At 43.1% G+C, this 24,679-nt stretch overlaps 1 protein-coding gene across 3 annotated transcripts in view; it reads left to right on the top strand.

The window, feature by feature from the left end:
* Window positions 1-24,679, top strand: part of TEX14 (testis expressed 14, intercellular bridge forming factor) — a 377,640-nt gene that overhangs the window by 234,305 nt on the left and 118,656 nt on the right. For all 3 annotated transcript variants that reach the window (XM_088449540.1, XM_088449541.1, XM_088449542.1), the window contains one exon: window positions 6,980-7,064. In XM_088449540.1, coding sequence (XP_088305666.1) covers window positions 6,980-7,064 — 85 coding nt within the window. The remainder of the gene's footprint in view (window positions 1-6,979; window positions 7,065-24,679) is intronic.

The raw sequence follows: 24,679 nt of genomic DNA on the forward strand, positions 1-24,679 counted from the left end.
ACACACAAGCCAATTATGTACTATACAGTGTAAACTGATTCGCTGCTTGCAGAAAAAGACGCTATAAAATCGTAGATGTACAGCACGGCAGTCCACCAGAGCAGCAGTGAACAGGGATTACTGTATGTCTGTGTGCCCTGCTGTTGCTTCTGTCACCTTGGGGACACTCCTGGACAGATGTGTGTGTGTGTGTATGTATATATATATATATATATATATATATATACACACTGTGTATATATATATATATATATATATATATATATATATATACTTGTATATTTTATTACACAGGACAAAGCCCATCGTAGATGTACAGCACGTCAATCCACCAGAGCAGCAGTGAACAGGGATGTCTGTACGCTCTGCTGTTGCTTCTGTTGCTTTGGGGACACTCCTGGACAGATATGTGTGTGTGTGTATATATATATACATACACTGTGTATGTATATATATAGCTATATATATATATATATATATATATATATTCATATTTCTACTTCAGGGTCCATAGGGGGGTCCACAGGGTTGACCTTGGGGTATAGCTGGATCTGGATCCACGGGCACCACGCAGTTAAAGCTTTGCTGCCCCAGGATGCACTTGGGTCTGTCCTCCTCTATACAGTGGGGCTGCATAAGCAGCCCCTAAGCTTTATTTTTTATTATTTTTAAAGAAGATTTTATTTATTTATTTTTTACTATCTTCAGAGCGGCAGCATCAGACTGTCCATCTTGACGTCCACTCTGCCGCTCCAACAGCCCCGCTGGCGCTGCGACGCCAGTACTGATCTGGGGATAGCAGCGGGACCCCGGAGTCAGTACTAGCGTGGCTCCGGGACCTCCCACTGACTGCTGCCATACGCACGGGGCTAGGTAAGCCGCGTGCATCGCTTTGCGCTGTGCGCGGGGGAAAATGCAGTCTTCAGCCGCCGGTCTCTGGGGACAGACCGGCGGCGCTAGTAGCGGCGGCAGGCTCCCCCTTCATGGCATACCCCGCGTGACCGCTGGACCACCAGGGATTAATGGCTGGAAGGGAACCAGCATCCCTGGGGTTAATCATTAGCCAGGGGAGGAAGCCTTCCCTGGTTTAGCGGCTCCTTCCCTCAACCCAGCACGCCATCTCTCATGTGTGCTGGCATCGCTGGGCTGTTCCTGCTTCGGCCACTCCTCCTCAGAGCTCTCCGGCGGCCATCTTCTTGTGGCTAATGCAGATCTCCCAGGCGGTGCATGGACCGGTCCCCCTGCGTACCTCTCCCCTGCAAAGGACAGTGTTCGCAGCGCTATAGCCCTCCCAGTCACTGAATCTGGGAGGTTGATTGTAGCGAAAGGTGCAGTGAGTATAACTTGAGTATCACATGGTATGTGACTTTTGCTAGTGCTGCTGTCTGTGTTTATTTCTACTTACTGTCAGCCTATACCTTTCCCTTTCCTTCTCCTACGGCCCGCAGGTGCGTGGGGGAGGGGTGTTCTTTCTGTGTACCTCACTTATATAGATCTACGTATTTGTGAGATCCGTCACATACAGGGGTGTGCTACACAGTACCATATTGTGGGCTGTTTGTGTTGCATACGTGGGAGTGCGTGGGTGTTATACGCCTCACCTCTTTTCAGTGATACACTTTTATTGCAAAAGTTATTGTGTCATGTCTGATGAGGAGAATGAGCGCTCCGTGGCTCCTGTGTTGTTTTCCTGCCGGCGCTGTTCGGCAGGGGTTGATGGGGTGGATTTGTCTCAGGACGGTCTGTGCGGGCGGTGCCAGCTGGTACCTGGTCCCTCTAAATCTCCTTGGGCGATGTTTACACAAGTGCTAGCGTCGATCGCGGACCAACTTGCCGTCCCATCTGCGGTCCCTTCTAGGGCGTTGCCCCAGCCTACCATCCCCCGTTCCTCGGGTGTTACGCATATGGTGCAGTCTCCTCTCGGGTCTCAGACTGTGGGTCCTTATGTGGGATTGCCTGTATACGTGCAGTCTCCCACGGTGACGCAGCTGTCAATGGTACCCTTTCAGGGGTATCCTCAGATGTCCTCTCCAGCTCTGTTCAGAGCCTGGCGGCCTCGTCATCGGCTTTTCAGTCGATGTTACACAGTGATTTGCCCCCAATGGCGTCCAAGCGACCCGTTCCGGCTTCACTGGCCTCTCCACGGCACCGAGGGTATTCACAAAGGTTATGGCAGTCATGGCCGCACATCTTCAGAACCAGAATGTACGGCTGCTGCCGTATCTGGACGACCTCCTGTTGCTGGCTAGCTCCCCGGAGGTATTGCTTCAACATCTCCACCTGACGATCACTTGCCTGCAAGCGCACGGGTGGTTGATAAATTGGAGAAAGTCCTCCCTGATTCCATCACAGCGGATGGTACATTTGGGAGCCCTGCTGGATTCTCGTCAGCAAAGGATTTTCCTGACTCCGGAGAAGGTCTCCTCCCTACAGCTGCGGATACACAGTTGCCTGAGCAGTTGCCGCCTGTCGGTCCATTCGGCTATGAGAGTTCTGGGGTCCATGGTGTCGACATTCGACATGGTGGAATTTGCCCAGTTCCATTCACGGCCCCTGCAGGGGCTGATTCTATCGGAATGGAACGGGTTACCTCACCGGATCCGCTCTCAGATGCTGGTGTTGTCCCCGGAGGTTCGGCAGTCTTTGGCTTGGTGGGTTCAGACAGCTCAGCTGGCCGAGGGGCGCCCCTTTTTGATCCCGGACTGGGTCCTGCTCACGACGGATGCCAGTCTTCTCCGGGGGTTGGGGGGCAGTGACCGGCTCATTGTCACTTCAGGGTCGTTGGTCTGTGGAAGAAGCACTTCCTCCCCATCAACATCCTGGAACTGCGGGCGGTATAAAGGGCCCTGCAGTCATCCGGCCCCGCTCTTCAGGGAAGGGTGGTTCAGGTGCAGCCCGACAACGCCACCACGGTGGCATATATCAACCACCAAGGAGGAACTCGCAGTCGGGCTGCAATGTCGGAGGTGTCTCGCATCCTTGCTTGGGCGGAGTGCCACATTGCAGCGATCTCGGCGGTCTTCATCCCCGGAGTCCTCATAGTTCAAGGGTCTTCTCCTGGCCAACTCTGCAGTGTTCATTCCGGGAGCTCTCCATTGGGAAGCGGGCTTCCTCAGCCGTCACGACGTGCATCCCGGGGATTGGTCGCTTCACCCAGAGGTGTTACAGCTGCTCGTGGACAGATGGGGGCTGCTGGAGCTGGACTTGATGGCCTCCCGTCACAATCACAAGTTGCCCGTTTACGAGTCAAGGACAAGAGACGCAGGCGCATGTCTGGTGGACACGCTGTCTGTGAAATGGACGTTTCGCCTGGTGTATCTGTTTCCTCCGATATCCCTGTTTCCTCGGGTACCTTCTTCCTCAGCATCAGGACCTATTGTCTCAAGGGCCCTGCCTTTACCCGGATCTGGGTCGGCTGTCTTTGACGGCGTGGCTCTTGAGACAGCCGTCTTGAGGTCTCGGGGCTTCTCGAGTTCGGTTATTGGTACCATGCTCAGGGCACGCAAGCCTGCTTCCGCAACGGATTCACCACAGGGTGTGGCGCACTTACTTTCAGTGGTGTGAGTCCAGAAGCTATGATCCTCAGGTGTTCCGAGTTTCTAGAATCTTGGAATTTCTTCAATCAGGTTTGGACCTCGGCTTACGCCTTGCCTCTCTTAAGGTTCATGTGTCCGCTTTGTCTGTGTGGTTCCAACGACGGATTGCTACACTGCCAGATGTTCACACCTTTTTCCAAGGTGTTCTCCGAATCCAGCCTCCCTTCGTGCCTCCTGTGGCTCCTTGGGACTTGGCGGTGGTTCTATGGGTCCTGCAGGGTCCTCCTTTTGAGCCTCTTGAGTCAGTGGAACTCAAGTGGTTGACGTTTAAGACCGTTTTTCTCCTGGCAATTGCTTCTGCCAGGAAGGTGTCAGAATTGGGGGCGCTTTCCTGTCGCCCTCCTTTTCTGATTTTTCACCAGGACAGAGCGGTGCTCCGCACTCGTCCTGAGTTTTTGCCTAAATTGGTTTCGAAGTTCCACATCAATCAGAAACTTGTTGTGCCAGCTTTTCAGTCACCTGATATTTCAGCTGGTGAGGCTTCCTTAGATGTAGTCCGGGCGCTTAGAATCTATGTGGACCGGACTGCTTCTGTTAGGAAGTCTGATTCATTGTTTGTCCTATTTGGTTTTCACAAGAGGGGTTGGCCTGCCATAAACAAACGTTAGGCCGTTGGTTTTGTTCCATTATTTGTGAGGCTTATGCACAGGAGGGTTTACCTGTGCCAGCCTCTGTTAAGGCTCATTCCACTCGTTCTGTGGGTCCCTCTTGGGCTGCTAGACGTGGCGCCTCTGCTGTTCAGCTGTGTAAGGCGGCCACTTGGTCTTCAATTCAGACGTTTTTGAGGTTTTATGCGTTTGACACCTTCGTCTCTCAGGATGCATCCTTTGGGCGCCGGGTTCTCCTTTCAGCACAGGAGCGTCCCCGCCCTTAGTTGAACTGCTTTGGGACATCCCCTAGGTCAACCCTGTGGACCCCCTATGGACCCTGAAGTAGAAAACAAGAGATATGGTAAGAACTTACCTTTGTTATCTCTGTTTCTACGAAGTCCATAGGGTCCACAGGGCACCCGCCCTGACGCACCTGGCTTCATAAGGGCTGTGTGGCTGGTCACCGGTTTTCCGTCTCCCATTTCTGTGAGTATGGTTTCTTGTGTGTTCCAGTCTTCCTTCTCTCTATTTAGTCTCCTCCTCCGGCCTTGGCTGCTTACCAACTAAAGTGCTGTGGCTCGGGGGCGGGGTATAGAGGAGGACGGACCCAAGTGCATCCTGGGAGCAGCAAAGCTTTAACTGCGTGGTGCCCGTGGATCCAGATCCAGCTATACCCCAAGGTCAACCCTGTGGACCCTATGGACTTCGTAGAAACAGAGATAACAAAGGTAAGTTCTTACCATATCTCTTGTTATGTATGTCGATGTTAGAGTAGCACTCAGTTAGTGAAACATGCAACAGCTTAGGTGTCAGTTACTTCAGGCCTAGTCCAGAAGTCCATAATATCCAAATAAGAAGAAGCGCACTCACCAGACATGATTCAAAGGAGTGAACTAATACTTAGCACTTTATTCTTTCATAAATATAATCGAAGGTTTTCTCTGGTCGACGTTTCGGTCCAAGCAAGGACCTTCCCCAAGACCAACAATCTGCCACAAGGTCAGTCATAATGTAGGAATGCAGGTACTAATCAAGATAGTAGTACCTGCATTGCAGATTCTACTCAACCGGAGGCTTCATTGGATGTGGTTAGGGCTATCCGGCCTTATGTCAAGAGTCCTAGGGAGATTTGCAATTCTGACTCTCTTTTTGTCTTATATGATGTTCATAACAGTGGCTGACCGGCTGCTCAGCAGACCTTGGCTCGCTGGCTTCGTCATTACCATTCGCCAAGCTTACTCCTTGGCGAACCCTTCTACCCCTGCCCTGGTCACAATCCATTCCACCTGGTCAGTGGGGCCTTTGTGGGCAGCACACTGTGGGGCTTCTGCAGAACAACTTTGTAAGGCTGCCAAAACACACAGGTGGCGCTGCTATATTTGTAATAAAAAAGCATAAAACACTCTATAAATATAAATGTAATTACAATAATATAAACAGAGTAAATACTGCCTGGAGTGTGGTACACAACATGTATAAGATAAAAAATTGTTACACACCAGACATAAATGTAAAATCACTGTGGTGTTAGACCAAACAGAATAGTAGATCTTTAAAGATACAATGTAATGTATCAGTCTCTTGAAATAAATCAGTGTAGCCAAATAGTCTGATACACAAATAATAACTGCAGCTCTCGAATAAGTGCTGTATCATATAGACCGTGGAGGCTCTAAATGTTCCTCATATGCCTCTACTCTGTAAACCACAGTATAAAGAAAATATATGTAAAACGTGGAGACTCTCTGTATTTTTCTCATCAGTCTCTACACGATATATAGTGTTCCAGGTGATAATTTGCTATATAATAGCGTAGATGTAAATAGTTACTGTCAGGGAACTTAAGATAAATCTTCTACGGAGGGTGTCCTGCAGCAGTAGCTCACCGGGACCAATGATGCAGACGTCTGCTTTCGGCCCCCGTTGGGGTTCCTGTGCAGTGTTGTCACCTCCAGGTGCCTTTGTTATTCGTAGGCGCAACTACTGTATGCTAGGCTGTCAGCAGAGCTGAGATAATCCGAGAGCTGCTGTAAAGCAGGTAGTGCTGATGCGGTAAGGATCAGCCAAAACTGCAATCGCATAAAGTGTCTGTCGTGCAGAGATAATCCATGGACTTCAGTGCGTTTCACTGCACACGTCAGCTTTTTCGTCTGCTTATACTGTACCAATTGATCCTTTTGCGTCCTCGGATGCAGCCTTCGGGTGTTCTGTGTTCAACGGGGTTCAGGAGTGTCCCTGCCCATAGAGGACAGCTTTAGGATGTCCTAGTGTCATCCCTATCCCCCCTAGTGGAGGAAGAAGAAAAGGAGACATGTCTTACCTGTTAAGTCTTTTTCTTCGACTCCATAGGAGGCATACGACGCCCTCCCTGATGCACCGATCTGCCAGGGGTGTGTGTCCTTGCTGACCTGCCCCGGCTGTACTTTCCATAGTATGGATGGCTCTGTATGTATGCCGGCCTTCCTTCTCCTTCTCCTCTGCCTTGCTCCTGCCATGGGCTTGCAAAGTAAATTGATGGCCTTTGGCTGGGGACGGGGTATAGAGGAGAGGGGCCTGGGCTTGTGGGAAATTTTATTAACTATTTGGTGCCCAGACTCTCCTCTTCAGGCTATACTCAGTGTCATCCTTGTGCCCTCTATGGAGTCCAAGAAAAGACTTAATAGGTAAGACATAAGTCTCCTTTTATTTAATATTGTTTCCATAATACTGAATTTAATTCTGTCACAGAACAAGGTCATACATAACGTGTGTACTTGGGATGTAGTTTTTATTATTATATTTTTTGTCATTTAGACAGTGAATGTGTGTGACGAATCAGACAAAATCATAGAAGAACGTTCCTCAATGTGTTCGGAGGATAATGAAATCTCTGGCCAAGGTAAAAACAACCTAGCAATTTCTGGTTACTGAGCCATGCACTACAGTATCAGACAATTTACTGTAAATATTGTGCTCAATTAGCAAAGCATTCTCTTCAGGTTGGGTACGGGATGCCGGCGCTTGCATCACGACTGGGCTAAAATACAGGTTAAACCTATGCAATCCAGCTGTTATTGAATTACACATCCCAGCATGCCTTGCAACTGTTTAGCATGGCCAAATAGCAAAACTGTGGCAGGGCATTCTGGTGTGAGGTTCTGAATTTGTTGTGGACCCGGGGTGGTGATAGGAGCAGACACAGATCCAGATTTAAATGAAAAAGTGGAGTTTTTAATAGTGACTTAGAAGACATGGGAATGGCAAATAAAAAAGTCCAGGTTTAGCACTAAAGTGCACTTGATAACTGTAGTGGGGGATAATGAGAAAAAGTCCAGATAGTGACAGGCAGGAACAGTCCAGTATACAAGTATGGTGAGCTGAAAACAGAATGCAGGTATGATGAGCTGTAACTAAATGCAAGCTTGATGAGCTGTAAGTGAATGCAGGTTTGGTGAGCTGTAACTGATGCAGAGGTAGTGAAGTCCAGCTGGGAGTGAAATGAAGCAAGGTGCAGGGAAACAGCAGGTTCAGGTACTCAGGCAGGTAAGAAGGTATATGGAGGGTGCAGGGTAAGTCCAGCAGGTTGGAGCAGGCAATGTTCAGGCTAGGAGCGTATACAAGCAGGCAGATAAGGCACAGGTACTCTCTCTCAGCCGCAGCTGAGAAACACGTTGCACTGGCAAAGGAAGGAAGGCTCTGGACCTTCCTAAGTACTCAGTGCCGCGCTGTGACTGGCTGGAATGAGCACATGACCTACCAGGATTGGACAGATGGAATCACATGGCCACAGGCAAGATGGTCCGCTCCCATGCCAATGGAACGGAAACACCAGACCTCAACAGGCTTAGTGACAATGTGCCCGCACAGATCCACACGCAGCCAATGCCCCTCGCCAAACACCAGCACCACTGCCAGAGACCCCCCGCCATAACGACCTCACAGGTAATACCCGGTGACTACCATGCCGAGAAACCCTGGCCGTGACAGCTGGGATGTGTAGTGCTACAACAACTGTGGGGCTGCTTATTGCCCACTCCTACCCTAGTACCTAACCCTCCCCCTAACCCCAATATTTAGCGCCAGGATGTCAGCGTGTCGGGATGATGGCGCCGGGATTCTGACTGATGTCAGTATTCCGGCGCCGGCATTTTGAGCATTGACATCCCGACCGCCATTGTAGCCCGCAGGCTGCTTTTAATGCAGATTTCTGTTCAAGCCTGGGGAAGGCTCAAACAGAAATCCGAGGTAAGTGCCCTTAGCCCATAGCTTCGGACACTTATCCCTATGAGTTAATGTATGTTATCCATGGATTTACTGCGCGAGGAAAAGGGCTTATAGCTCTGGGTGTAAAAATCTGAGGTTACTAGCACGTTTCCTCGCACTGTAATTTTCGCAGCTTATTGAGTCCAGCCATTAATATTGATGTTTTTCTTTATTTATGAATATATGTGTATTAAAGCACTACTTCATATTACATTCAAATGTCTGATATCTACATTCAAATTATATGCAAATGTAATGTCCACAAGGAAAATATTGATGTATGTTTAATATATGGCCATTATTTTATAAAAACCTGTGTTATACCAGTGATGCACACATGGTTACCTTCTACTTACCCAATTGAAAGGTTGATCATTTTCAATTGGTCATACATACATTTTTGTGTTCTACAGCAAGTGAATTCAAACATACATATAATTAGAGATGAGTGGTTCGGTTTTACTTGGTTCTTTTCTACAAATTAGCGCAAGTTCGGATTTATCTCATTGGCTATCCAAAACATGTGAGAGCCGGGTAGCCATTGATTCAGATTTCATATCCAAACTTAACCGAGCTAAAACCAAACCGCTCCTATCTACTTATAATATATACAAGGTCACAATATCTCAACTGGACAAATTACTTTGTCATTATTATTTTGTAAGACTACTACCTATGGTGACGATCAGAACACAAATTGGGAAATATCCCACAATCTATGTTTTATTTTGATATGATATTTCGACAGTAAATAATTATATTAAAATTAACATCAACTTATGTGATGTCAGGGAGAGTCTCTCATCATTGCTTACTGTGATATTTGATCCGGTAATTGCATTATTAAGATATTTGTTACACCCATTTAGGTCAATTGTAATAACATATCTTCATTTTTTACATATGCATATAAATTGTGACCTTTTTTGATTACAGTAAGACTCTCCCATTGGTGGCTACTGATCTTTTTTCATTTGTACTGTTGTTTCACTTGAAAAATTGCCACTAACCAGCTCACAGAACTCCTTAATCTATTTCTTCATTTGGCATTAATATTTATATGTCTAGACCGACAGTAAGGTCTTTTTTTATCTGCATACCAATATAAAGGTTACGTTTTATTATTACTGTAGGTAGTTTTGAGTGCCCCAAACAGTGAGAGCACTCTCTTGATTGTGGTACCTACCGATCTATTACACCAGCTTGAGTACCAGTGCTTAGGATCATGCCTCCTTCCCCCTTTTCCTTGGTATTATACTATTTTCTGCTGGTGTAAATACTATTTATCTTGTGTATAGAACCTTTACTCATGTTCCTGTCTCACTGTATTTAGTGTTCCTACACTTGGTTTAAATAAAACTTCCAATGAATTCTATGGCTGTTTCCACAGCCCTGGATCAACCACTGGGCCTGATTCTGACCCGCTCGCGAGCGCTCGCAAGCGGGTCGTAGGTGCCCAAGTGCGCATGCGCACGACGGAGGCGCCTCCGTTGTGCACATGCGCAAGACCAGAATAACAACGGCCAAGCCGTCGTTATGGGTCTCGCGGCAAAGTGGGCGTGCTGTCGATGGTGATTGACAGCACGCCCACCAAAGGGGATCGCCTACTGTCTGGGTCCGGCCCAACTGACATCACTAGTGAAGTCAGTGGGAGTGCTTTTGGCTCTGATAGAGCTAAAAGCACTACTGGGCTTGCAGAAGCGAGACCCTACCGCAGGGTCTCGTATCAAGCCCGATGGTATCGCGACCATATTTTTGGCCGCTCCCATAAGCTGTGGGTGGTCACCCACAGCTATGCGAGCGGCCAGGAGGCCGCTCCAATAATAGGTAGGATGGCCCTGATTCAGAGCGAGCGCTCTTGTCAGAGCGTCCGGCTCTGAATCAGGCCCACTGCCCTCCACAAGTTCGTTTCAAACATGAGATTATGAGCTAAATTTACTAAAGGATAGTTTGAAACCGCAGCAGATAGTCGGCAATTTTTAGCTCCAAACCACTTAATTTACTAGTCGGCTGTATGGAGGGTAAATATTGTAACCATAAATATTTCCACTGCACTGAAGTCTAGATATTTTAATCCATTGCTTTACCTCCCATTAGACACATCATAATATGAAAATGAATAATATTATTAATAGAGTCCAATAAAGAGGGGTGCTACCAAAGATTACATGTAGATGCAAAAACTTAAACAGGGAATGGGGAAAGTGGAAAAATAATCTTAAAGCTAGGTGCACTCTGGCAATGTATTGAATGTTAAAATATAACTTTTATTAAATCATATAAAATACTTTATTGTAATAAGCACATGTGAAGCTAGCGAAATAAAAACAAAACAGAAAAAAATGTGAAGAAAAATAAATAAATAAACAAGTGTTTAAAGTATGATTCCGCTGACGTATAAATAAACTGGCATCCAAGATATGTCTATGCTTTCACCATGTAATAATTAATTCAAGTTGAGGTAGTGCTGTTCTTAATATATTGTGTGCAGTTGTTTTGTAATAGACCATTGATATAACTCTTACAGAAATTCCTCCTGTAATTGTAACACTATTATGTTGCAATTCTCACTTTAGTTGCCAAGTATATTACTGGATGTTTATTGTATCCAGAAGCTGATGTTATAGCAACATTCTGTTGCTCTTGGTATAAATACCTAACAAAGTAATATTATGCACTTATCCCACATATAATATCACCCTTATACCATCATTGTTGGATGGTTATACATATGGATTAAACACCTCTAATATGATCAGGCAATCCTATATATACATATATCAGTGGCGATTATATTACATGGCTCCTGTGATTACTGCCGTCAGGGACCTGACATCCAGCAGGGTCAGTGTATCACTGGATAAGGGTATTATAGTGTAGATATAAAGTGAGGTGGTCTCAGGGAGATTGTCTCCATTTAACGTGTGTCTGATAAGCAGCGCTCGCATCTGACAGGATACACATGCAAAATATATCTGGTCTTCCGCAGACCTGCAAACACTAGCTCAGCGGCTCCATATACGGAGTCAAACAGTGTCTTGTTGCACAGTAATAAATAATTATACAGTGGTGCGCTCCATCAGCGGACTTGCGCACCACTGTGCAACAAAACAACTGCACACAATATATTAAGAACAGCACTACCTCAACTTGAATTAATTATTACATGGTGAAAGCATAGACATATCTTGGATGCTAGTTTATTTATACGACAGCGGAATCATATTTTAAACACTTGTTTATTCATTTATTTTTCTTCACATTCTTTTCTATGTTTTGTTTTTATTGCGCTAGCTTCACATGTGCTTATTACAATAAAGTATTTTATATGATTTAATAAAAGTTATATTTTAACATTCAATACATTGCCAGAGTACACCTAGCTTTAAGATTCTTTTCCCACTTTCCCCATTCCCTGTTTAAGTTTTTGCAAGGTAAATATTTTGCCAGATTCACAGTTTATTTCTAATTTGCCCTGACAAATAATTTTTTATTTTTGTGATTTATTATTATCCTGACCTTTGATTGTTTGAGATTTCTCTGTTGCCAGTTGCCCCTACACAATTTGTTTATTGACTACTTCCCTTTGCCTCCAGCCCTGAACCTTTGTAGTTTAATGTTTTGCTCCTGCTCTCATCATTTGCTTGTTAAACCATATTGTTAGCCTCTTGTCACTATACTCTGCTTTGTGCTGTTATTTTGTATCACTGTGCACACTCCTATACCAGTAAGTTGAGCTCTATGGGAAAAGGGGCTGTTATAGATATCCACAGGGTCATTTGGAGAAATACTGGGTGCAGTTTACATAGAATGAAACAATTTCATTATTGCATTGTTATTATGCAATAATAAACCAAGAAATTGTTCAGTCTCCAAAGTGTCTGATAACCTTGGTAATACCTTATCTTGCAATACACAATCCATCCATTATTTAGGTCTCTAAAGAGTTATTATTCACTCAATATTTGGCCCGATTCTACTGTAATTTTAGATTTTTACTATCAGCTAGTATTTGCGTAACTGGCATCAGAGGTGCAGAGTCTAACTCACTGGTGGTTTTCATCTGGGATCCCAGCAAGGATGTTTGGGCTTTGCTGCACTCAGTACATATGTTGTGGCCTTCTGTACTGGTTCTTAGCATGATATCTTGGCAATAATATAAAATGGGAGAAGTCAGAAAACCAAGGTCTGGTACACTTGAGGTCAAGGATAAAACATTAGGGAATATGCAGAGAAGAGTCAGGAATAAGCCAAAGGTCAAATATGGAGAGGTCACATATATGCCACGGGGAATAAGCAGAGAGGATTCACAAACAAGGCAAGAGTTATACACTGGAATAGACACTGTCTGAAGTCCCAAGACCACTGGAACACGGTTTCCAGCTTAATTCTCTGGCAGCTTACAGTGCCAGAGATAGCTTTTAATAGGGATCCCTGTATGCATTTCTGCCCGCATGACATTGGTATAAATAGGTGAGAGTGTAACACACCTGTCCGTATAGAGAGAAGTAGATAGCACCAGCGTCTATCATCATGAGGACTGGAGAGAACTTCAGAAGAGAACTGCCATTGTACTAAGAAAGTAAGAGAAAGCTAGAAGCGGCTCCTGACATTTCCCGTCTTTTACAGCTGAACTCCTTATACTCCAAAAAAGTATTTTGAGGGAATTTCCTGTGGAAAAGCCATAGAATATAGTCACTCTGTGCAAGATGCTAACTCAGAATCTAGCAAAAGAACCCCAGATCGTCACATTTCCTCCTCCATGTACAGTTGGTGTTACACTCTTTAATTTACTAAGCAGCAGCGTGTTTAAAGCCAACATTCAAAAGGCAAAGCTAGCAAAACATGATCTGTTTTACTATTATAAACTTTGCCCTTTTAAATTTTGGGCTTAAGCATACAGGAAAGCAGCGACTTTTACAAACTGTCAGTTAGTAAATAATCCCCACACACTGAGGAACCATCTGTTTCCCTATTTGATGGCATACAAAAAAGCCCTGCGTGATAAACTAAAGATTTAAAATTTTGATTCATCAGTCCATAAGACTTTCCTACAGTCTTCAGCATTGCATTTGTAGTAGTCCACTGGCAATGCTTCATGGTCAGACAAGCTTCTTTTTCATTACTGCAGAGTGAAAAGACCTTTTTTTTATGACTCTGAAATCTACATTATTTTGTCAGTTTTTGCTAGCCTGAACTTTTTTTTCTATCTCTAGCAGTTTACCGCTTACCTTTGTACCATTTCAGATTATTTTCTGGACTTAAATTTCAGTGACGTGCTGTGAGGTAAATGACTGGGGAAGCACTGGCTAGTATCAGAGCCAGATTTAAAGATACATATATGAACCCGAGGGTTCATGTGGGCATTATACAAAGGTGCGGCAGTATATAGTGCTGGGAATTTGGTGTGTTTGGATCAGGGATGTGTGGAAAATGTAGATGGGGAGGCAGTGCCTCACCTGTCATACATTTTTTACTCCAGAGTTTTGACTATAAAAATGATTAGAATAATACAAAGAAGATATTTATATTTTCTTTAAATTTTTCTTATAGTTTTTATAGTCATAACTCTGGAGTATACCCAAGTATGACAGGAAAGGCTCTGCTTCACCTCACCGCACATCACTGTTAAATTTCAGTAAAAACTGAAAAAATGGGGGTGTTTTAAAATTTTTGACTGGTAGAATTATGCAAACTCTGCTTTGAGGAGCATTTCAATCCAATAATCTCGTTGAAATTTTACAGAATTTGAGATACCGTTCCAATCATTGGATTACTCATTGCATCTGGCCGTTCTGTTGAAAATGATAGGCTGAAGAAAATTCTAGATGGAGAAACAAACACTTACAAAATGCTCTCCAAAAACAGGCCATACCGTAATTGTGTTCCTTTATTTCACACCTTGGGACTAATTCCGAGTCACACGCAAAAGTGCACGCAGCAGCATTTATTGGCGGATGCCTGTTTGCAAGCTTATAAAAATGCCCTACAAACTCCTCACCTTGTGTACATCCATGCAGCCGAAAGTGCAATGACTGAGACGCCCACTTTTAGAGCCTGTGCATGCTGTAATACCAATGTTGCATCTTTTTTTTTTTTTTTTTGAGATTTTCCAATACAGCATAAGCAAATATCAGCATTTGAATACCATTAATTAAAATGTTATACATTAAAAGTATCAGACAAAATTAGTTTGAAAAAAATATATGAAGAACAACATATCTTTGCCAGTATATATATTAAACAATATATAATATATCATACAAGATATATAGAGCAATACTATAAGTAAAAGAAGAGGAAATAAGTAGGGGAAGAAAGGGAGGGGGTCATACCAGTCGTGGTAAAAATAGAATCAGTAAAAAAAATAAACATACTTAAAAGATTAATTAAATAGTAGTTAGTGGGGCTTCTGCTTTAACGTAAGAGGTCCATGGAGTCCAGACCTTAATGAAGTGGTTAGGGGTATCATTTATGATTGAGGATAAGCGTTCCATCCTATAGGTGGTCCAGATAGTGTTGATAGAAGCAACCAGGGAGTCGATTTACAAATGGTTGCTATCAGGCATTTAGCTGTATTTAAGATGTGTTTTATAAATTTTTGTTGAGAGCGAGAAATATTTGCGAGTGGGTGAGAGAGGAAAGAATATAAAGGAGTGTTAGAGAGTTGAATGCCAATCACATCCTTAATCAATTTATGAATGTATAGCCAGTATTTGTGGACTTGAGGGCACGACCACCATATGTGCAACAGGGTTCCTCGTTGTCCGCATGATCGCCAACAAAACTCAGAGGAGAAAGAGAAAATATTGAATGTAGACAAGTAGGAACCATATACCATCGGTAATAGTTTGTAAGAATTTTCTTTGATACAGTACGTACCGATATTGAACTTTTGGCAACTTCAGTTCGAATATCAGACCACTCCTCGGAAGTCAGAGTCTCATCCGTATCTCTCTACCAAGCTATTTCATGAGCCTCCTTCTCCGGTTGATTATAGGAGAGTAATAATTGATATATTGTGGATATGAGACCTTTGGTAGAATGATGCTGTTGGAAAAGTGATTCTATGGGTGTCTTATCAACTATAGTAGAGGAATTTTTAAGGGTTTGATAAAAATTACAAATCTGGAGGAATTGATAAAATGTCTTGTGGGGAGAATTGAGTTTAGAGATCAGCGAATTCTGGGAAAGTACGCAAAGGAGCTATATCCAATGGGAAGAGGATATTAGATTTGATCCAGTAGTGAAATGAATGATGATTCATACCTGGAGCAAATTCGGGATTATTCCATAATGGGGTTAAGAGTGGGTGGGAAGAGCGGAGATGGTATAACCGAGAACAAATGTCCCATACAGAAAGCGTGTAACGTACAGTAGGGATGAGACAGCAGAGGGACGTTTATGAGGAGGACACCAGAGGATACTATATGGGAATATAGTGAAAGGACATTAGCCTCAATGGGCGTCCAAACTCTTTGGTTGGGAGGGGCATGTCATAGAACACAGGGTGTGAGCTGGGTTCGATAGTATTTGATGAGGTCAGGGATGCCTAAGCCTCCCGAACAGCAGTGTTTATGTAATAGGCGCATCCTAACCCTGGGCCGAATACCCATCCAGATGAAATGCGAGATTTCTATTTGAAAATTTTACAAAATTTTAGTAGAGATATGATTTAGGAGTGTCTGCCATAAATATAATAATCTTGGTAATATGTTCATTTTAATCGCTGCCATCCCTCCAATCCAAGAGATCATTTATTCCAAGTGAAGAGGTTCGATTTAATAGAGGAAAACAGTCATGGAAAATTGGCTGTATAAAGGGTAGAATACGTTTTGGTAAGGTAGACACCTAGATATTTTAGCTTATCTTCCTGCCATTTAAAAGGGAAAGCTGATTGCAAAAGGCAGAGATCGCCTGGTGCATCTGAAGATCCAAAATTTCTGTTTTATCCAAATTGATGTTGTAATTAGAAAGCTGGCTATAGGCATTTATTTCAGAAAATAAAGTTGGCAGGGAGGAATGGGGGCGGTCAAACTTAAGATCACGTTGTCAGCGTACAGTGCTATTTTATGCTCTAGGTCACCTACAGTAATGCCAGAGATGATATTGTTAAGTCTAATCTTGGCAGCTAGAGGTTCCATCACTAATTCAAATAATAGTGTGAAAAGGGGGCATCCCTGGCGAGTACCGTTACGGATGGGAAAGGGATCAGAAAAAAGGCCATTGACTAAGACAGAGGCTGACGGGTTATTGTAAAGCGAGGTTAAACCTTTGAAAAAAGCTCCTGTAAAGCCCATAGTAACAAGTAACAATAAAGCCCACCTGGTCAGGGTGAACCAAGTGGGGTAAAATAGGAGCTAATCTGTTAGCTAAAAATTTTGCAAACAATTTTAGGTCAACATTCAAAAGTGAAATTGGCTTGTAGTTTTTCATTTCTAAGGGGTCTCGATCTGGTTTTGGAATAACAACGATGTTGGCCCTGGTGGTGGCCACCTCAATGGTTTTACCTTCTAGAAGTGAATTAAAAAGCATTTTAAGTATAGAGAGCAAGGGATCCGTGAATTTTTTATAATAGAGGGCGGAGAACCCATCAGGGCCCAGGGCGGCTGATCTGCAAAGCTGTTTTATAGCCACTATGATTTCCTCATCTGAGATGGAAGCATTAAGTGAAGTAATATGCGCTGTTGTTAATTTGTGTAGGGAGCAGGATGCAAAGTATGACGGATCCTAACTAGGTCCTGAGGGGTGTTGGTGATGCTGAGAGATAGATTATATAGAGACATATAGTAGTCACGAAATTGCTTGGCAATTATTTGAGGATCATGGGTGGTAGAGCCATTTGTAAATTTTAAGGAAAGAATACGATTGCGAGTGCGTTTGGCACGTCATTTCTGGGCTAAGAGAGTATCTGCTTTATTTGATTTGCCATAGAATTTCTGGTGAGTCCAGAGGAGGGCTTGAGCCGCTTTTTTAGTAAGAATTTGCAAGAGTTGACCTTTAATCGCAAGTATCTTTAGATAACTACGTTTTTTTGGATACTGGTGGTGAAGTTGAAGTTGGGTTAGATAGTGTAAATTCCTTTAATTTTCGCTTTCTTCTGCGCTGAGGTTAGGCTAATAAGAAAGCCTCGTAAAGTGGATTTATGAGTCTCCCATAAAATAGAGGGAACAATTTCTGCGGTGGCATCGTCATGAAAATAATCTGCTATGGCTGAGGTGATGTCCTTAAAGTGGTTATTTTTAAGGAGAAGAGATTATTTTAAATGCCACGTGCAGATCAGAGGAGTAGATTGGGGGATGGAAAGCTCCAATTCAATAGCAAGATGATCTGACCAATGTACAAGGAAGATCTGAGCCCCGAGGAGTTTTTGAGTAGAAGTTCGGTCAATTAGAACATATTCAATACGTGTATGATGGTCGTGCGAAGGAGAATAATGTGTATAGCCTTTTGCCGTTGGGTACAACACTCTCCAGGCATCATATAGATTGTGAAGTGACATATGAAGGAGTTTGGAATGCTTGGTTTGGTTTGGACAGGTATTGCTCGGGCGAGATCTATCTAAGTTATGGTCCAGGGTGGTGTTAAAATCGACACCTATAATAGTAAGACCTCTTGGTTGGTGGGAGAGGTGGTTAAAAAAGGCGAGGAACCCCGTTGCACTGCAGGAGCATATATTGAGGCAAGAACAATTGGGGTTAGGTTATAGGAACCTGATAGTATAAGAAATTGGCCGTGATCATCAGTAATAGTTTTATGGATAGTAATAGGGAGGTCATGATGAATCATGATTGCGGTACATCTACGTTTGGCCGACATAGTTGAATAGAAGACATGGGGATATAATTGCAAGCCAGAGATGGGTGGGGAGTTTTTAGGTGTGTCTCTTGCAGCATAATGATATCTTGTTTGCGACGATTAAAGTATTGAATAGCCATGACCCGTTTAGTGGCGAAGTTTAATCCATTAACATAAAGTGTAAGGATTTTTAATCTCATGGTGGATAAGTGGTGAAATAATTCTGGAATGGGAGTGATGGACATTTTGACTGGCATGTAAAGGAAGGAAGTGGGAAAATGGAAAGGACAAAAATTAGGAAGAGGGAATCTACAGTAGTAGCAAAGGTAAAGAGCCCCAGTCCTATGTAAGGGTGGTGTCCAAGCATGAAAGGAAGAATATCACCAGAATCTTCCTTTCACTGGGGGTTATGGCATAAGAATAGAACTACATTGAATAAGAACGTGTAAACATTTTGGGAATACAACTAAATAACTGTGACCAAGTGATCAGAGACTGTAATAAATCGGATGGTATCAGGGAGAATGTGTAAAGTAGCAAAAGAAAATCACATATCAATTAGCGGTTGTGAGAGGCGACATCATGAACAGTCTAATTAAAGCATAAACAGTATATATGTAAACTATAGACTGATAAAAAAAAATCAAGGTCTGAACAAGAGACTAATGTTGGAGCAACAACGTTAACTCCCCCATCATAGGGCGAGTCAGGGCGTCCAGAGGATTAAATAGCTAGGTAATAATACCTTGATTAGAATAGGAAAACTAATGTGCCCGACTCACCATGAGAGAGGAAGGAGCCACAATTCTACATAAATTACAATTAAAGAGAAACAGGGAGACACGAAAATCAGCACATATAGGTAGATGAAGACATTCTAAGAGGTCAACAGAAATAACATTTGAAACATTATAGTTACGTGTAGGACATCACATCTCGGATAGGAATCGCAATCAGGCTTTGGACCACTATGGAGCTGGAGCAGAGGGGCTATGTTGTGTCATGGAGAACTGTTTCTGAATGGTTTCAGGAAGATCGATGATCCCAAAAGTCTTGAGCCAAATGTTGCATCTTTATATGCCACCATTGGTCACACCATCTGTATCTGCATCAACCCCATGGCAGGTGCAGTTTCTCCAGTTAACCTTGGCCTCCTATGCTTGCTGTTGGGGTACTAAGTCAAAGGTGCACGCTAACTGCATCCAATGCCCATATTAACGCAGTTGACTGATGTTAGAAGTACTCCGCATGCATCTGAGTCACACTGTGCATGTGTTCAAATGGTTACCGCTGGGCAATGCAGAGAAATGCAGTTTTGGTGGGCATTTCTGAGTGGTAACATGGGTAGGCTAGGCACACACGTCGGTGACTGCGTCTAAAGGCACAGTTGCACTGACACAGGTGGCCATGTTCAGACGGGGAATCTGTTAATCCATAGGGCAGGTGCAATCTTTGATGGGGTGACCAATGATTCATCTTAATACGCACAGCGATGGATTGGCACAGCAACCGGTTGGCATGTCAATAGGAAGACCAGCTGCCCCAGCATTAGCATAATGACGCACTCGCAGGAAAAGACGCAGTCCCGGCTGCAACTGTGTGCACCTCTGAATCAGGCACTGAACGCAGCCACTTGCATTGACATGCCTGCAACCCTCATATAACACGCCCACTGAACAATTTTTGCATGCACTACTAGCCATCTCCCAGTCACGCCCAGTAATGGATATTTTCCGTCAGCTCTTTAATACCGTCTGAATTGATGACAACAGCACCTGCTTACACTCCATTCCAAAAAAAGCTGAAACTACATATTACTGCTGCTGCGACTCCGCAAAAAATGCATCCGTGGCTGTAATACCACCTACCTACCTGCGACTTTGAGTCCTATGGGAGAAAAGCGCTATATAAATAAAATAATTATTATAAATTATTATTATTACCTCTGATTCAGGGCCGGTGTGTATTTTTGCCCATATGAAGAGATCAAGCTGCGCCCAAGATGTGTTCTGGTCTGCAACAACAGAGTACAGTATATGGCCACTTTATGCTAGTACATAGCTTAGATTTTTTTGACAGTATTATAAACCATTTCCTTTATGTGAAACAAATGTATTTGCTATTAGGCATCATAAACTGCTAAAAGCTCTCTTATACAGCAACTCTCAAATGGAGTGTGTAAAATAAAAAATTATTAAAAATACAATTTCTTAAACACAGAGCAATGATTAAATCACCTGTTTGTTTGTATTAAGGGAAACTGGCAATTAAAAGTGGTTTGCTATTGCTGGCAACTGTCCTTTTCATCACCCTCCGGTATTTTTGACCACCCACAAATGATATGGCTTTCTCAGTTCTGCATGTGTAGAACAAGTTTTTCCTGTACTTGGCCTCCATCACTCCTTGTTCCAGTACAGATGCAAGCTGCTGGAGGGAACCAGAAGAAAAATGCATGATTGGATTCGTGCTTGCACAGTGCTTTGGCCATGTGCAGAGTGATTTCACACAAGTTACGCCAGAAGCATGCAAACATCAGCCATTCTTTGCTTCTAGAGCAATAAACCTCTATGCAGGCACCACAGCCTCCTTAAACAAACAAAGTACACATCAGCTACTTTGGATACACACAACACAGCTGCCAACCTGCATACGGTAGCACATAGTTACAGTGTAAGAAGAAAAAATACTATTGCATATAACAGTAATTAATACCCCTCATAGGTTTCATTGTTAATGTAACTCATTTTGCCCCTCAAACCGGTATATTCCTTACCCCTTCATTGATGCCACTATAGCAGGGCTATTCAACAAGCGGCGAATACTCCTGCACTATAGCTTTGTACACTGAAGAGCCAAAAATCACGGGATAGATGCCTAGTATCGTGCAGGACCCCCTCTAACCCGGCGAAGTGCAGCAACTCAACATGGCATCGATTCCACAAGTGGACAGAAGATCTCTGGAGAGATGTTGACCCATGCCATCTTGATAGATTTCTACAGCTCCCTGATATTTGTAGGTGCAGAATCTTGGGTGCAAATGGACCTCTCCACTGTGTCCCATAGATGCTCTATTGGGTTCATGTCAGGCAAACGTGGTGGCCACAACGTTTGTCAGAACTCTCCAGAATGCTCCTCGAACCATTTCTAGACAACTTGGGACCAATGACACGGTACATTATCCTGCTGGAATATTCCATCGTTGTGGAGGTACATGAAGTCCATGAAGGGCTGCAAATGTCATCAAGCAATGCAACATAGCGGTTACCGGTCCATAAAATGTTCAGGCGGATCAGCGGACATATCCCATGCCACTTGAACACACCCTTGTTATGGAACTACCACCAGCCTGCACAGTACCTTGTTGACAACTGTGCTCCATGTGGTCTACGACACACCCGAACCTTGCCGTTAGCCTGAAACAACTGGGTCCTCCAAGGTCCAATTAGCCACATCACAAGCCCAGGTGAGGCACTTTGTCCGGTGTTGTAATGTTAACAGGGGCACTCTGGTGGGTCTTCTGCTCCCATATCCCATGGAAGCTAAAGAACGCTGCACTGATCTGCTGGATATGCGTCTGGTACCTTCTGCTTTGAATGTGGATGTGATTTGAGCCAGTGTTGCTTGTCTGTTACCACAGACCATTCTGGCCAGCTGCCGCTGGTCACAATCATTAAACACCCGAGGTAAGCCCCTGCGCTGTCCAAGGTGGGTTGTAATGCCTTCCATGAAGTATTCCCGGTACACACGTGACATCGTAGATTGAGGCATGTCGAATGTCCACCAAACTTTGGAAATGGAATGTCCATTCCGTCGGGAAGCCACCATCATGCTCCATTTGAACTCCGATAATTCACGTTGCCTTGCCGTGAGAAGCCAAGCCGGTATTCAGACTGGCTCACGAGATGTCAGATTACCACTGATGCAGGTCTGGGCATTTCCAAGATGACACAGTATGGTGGCACTACCTACCATTACCTTTACATACTGCTATCCCATTACTTTTGGCACTTAAGTATATATTCAAAAAAACATTTTATTATTAATATCACTTAAGCCCATTTTGTTTCCATATATCTTTCAGGGTTTCTTTATTATCCAATAATCAGGACTCACCAGGTTTTTCATTTAAAATATTATTTACTACTGTAAGCTTTAGTCTTTGCAAGCTGAGTTAGAAAGTAACAAAACAGAACGTATCATTCAGCAGTACTAACAAGTTAGTTATGGTGTTCCTTTATCCCTCTTTATCCTTAGATACATACAAGGGTAAAGTAAAGACCATTTGTGCATTCCTGCCACGCAGGTTATTCACCCTCCCCAATTCATGGTCAGGTGGTTTCCCTTTGCTCTGTGAGTGGTGTGCTGTTATAGTTGTTTTTGGCGATGTGCGTTGTTAGAATGAACCCAACAATAGAAAATTCCCCAGACTGTGTAAGGACTGTTTTTCGATTCTTGAATGGTCAGAAGTGAGACCTGCCGAAATTGGTGTATGGTGATGTGAGAAAGTGGTGTGAAATGTTCAATAATGGACGAAAAAACGTGCATGACAGAGATGGAACACCCTACAGTCCGGACCTTGCTCCAAGTGATTTTTATCTTTTAACTAACCTCAAAGGGCCAAATGTAATAGGGTGAGAGTATAGAAAGTATGAGAGTTTATCAGTAAACTCTCACACTTTTTAAACTTGCCCAATGTAATAAGAGATCCGAGAACATGCAAACTCACGTGTTTTTAGACTCTAGAAACTCACAATTTTATACTCTCATCCTGATGTTCTTCCATTTTGAAGATAAAGCTCGACCAATGTGAGAGGTTACTGCTAATCTCTAAACACTCACCCTATTACATTTGGCCTAAACAGTTCTTGAACGTAAATAACATTTTGGAAGTAGTGATGAGTAGAAGCCTGCAGTCAATAACTGGTTCAATGGACTGGAGGCAGCCAAGTACAACAATGGGATTCTAAAGTTTGTGGATAGATATGATAAATGAAGGAAATGTTTAGGGGAGAAATAGGCGAAGATGCTCCATGACTAAAGAATTGTTTTCTTTATTACTTTACAGCCAAATGGTCTTTAGTTTCAGGATTGCCCTCGTAGACATTTTATTTCTGACATTCTACATATATTTTTTCTTATCACTGATTTACAGTAATTGTTTCCTCACTTGTTTACTGTCAGCTCTTACACAAAGATTACCTCAGTTAATTTTTGTCTCTATCCTAACCGCAAGTCTTCTTTGCTACTTACGTTCTTATTATGAAAACAGACTTGTTATTTCAACTTTTTCTACTTTTTGCAAGTAATATCTATATAACGCTACAGCACTAAGTATATGAACCAGAAAAAAACCATACAATTGGTTATACTAATGCTTAGTCTCTTATCATTTTCTTTTTTATGTCTATATACATATTTGTTTTCTCGACTCATTCATTATGTGTCTTGATAATGACTTAAGCACTGACCCATTAATTTTTTCCCACGCATTTGTGTTTTGTGGTGCCTGCTGGGTGGTTTTTTTTTTATTTTATACAGTTACTGTGCCAGCTTTGACTGCAGAATATTTCATATAATTTAGTATGTAGAGATAATAGAGAAAAAGCCTTCACAATTGTATCCAATTAAATCACAAAGGCTTTCATCCAGTTTAATTACAGGTGTTTAACTTCTAACACCACCATTATTTTCAGTACTCAAGCTGGCGCTGTGGTTCTATAATTTAATGTGGCATTCCAGTTGGCCTTAAGCAACTCCATTTCATAATGAAATGTCATGTTGCTGTCCTCTGTAACTAGAAGCCATCACTCAGTTTCATAGAGCACACTGCGCTTGTTTAAAATATGTTTGTTTGCATCCTATTTTAAGCATATTTTTGCATTGATTTGGTTTGCAGGGCAATGATGGGAGCCTGCAGCATCAGACCGAACTGTTAAAAGTAATCAATGTTCCATAATAATTTCTTTTCCCAGTATCCAATAGTTTCAGGTTACTAGTCCAAGCTCTGTTTATTGTAGCCAAAAGGCAGGACTTTGCTAGCTCTGCTGAAAGTCTTTAAACTTCTGTATACTCAGGGCCTGATTCAGCTTTGGGAATAGAGTGAGAATTAGCACATAACTGTGTACCTGGACAAACCATATTGCAATGCAAGGGGTGAAAATACATATTTTTTTTTGCATGAGGTGTAAACACTGGCTGCTTTTGCATGTAGCCCACAAATACTGCACAGCTTTATTATAGCTCTATAATTTAGATGTCGGTTTGGACACCTCCCACCCAAATCTAAATCTCTGCACATTTTAAATCTGCCCCACCTGCAGTGCAGCATGGTTTCACCAAGATGATCAGTTAAATGCTAAATCTCACTCTATTCCCAAAGCTGAATCAGGCCCTCAGTGTCAAAAGACATTTCAGTAGCAGTTCTTACATAATAGATGTAAAATAAAAGCATCA

Source organism: Taudactylus pleione, unplaced genomic scaffold (assembly GCF_031769625.1).
Source record: "Taudactylus pleione unplaced genomic scaffold, aTauple2 ptg000487l, whole genome shotgun sequence".
Lineage (NCBI taxonomy): Eukaryota > Metazoa > Chordata > Amphibia > Anura > Myobatrachidae > Taudactylus > Taudactylus pleione.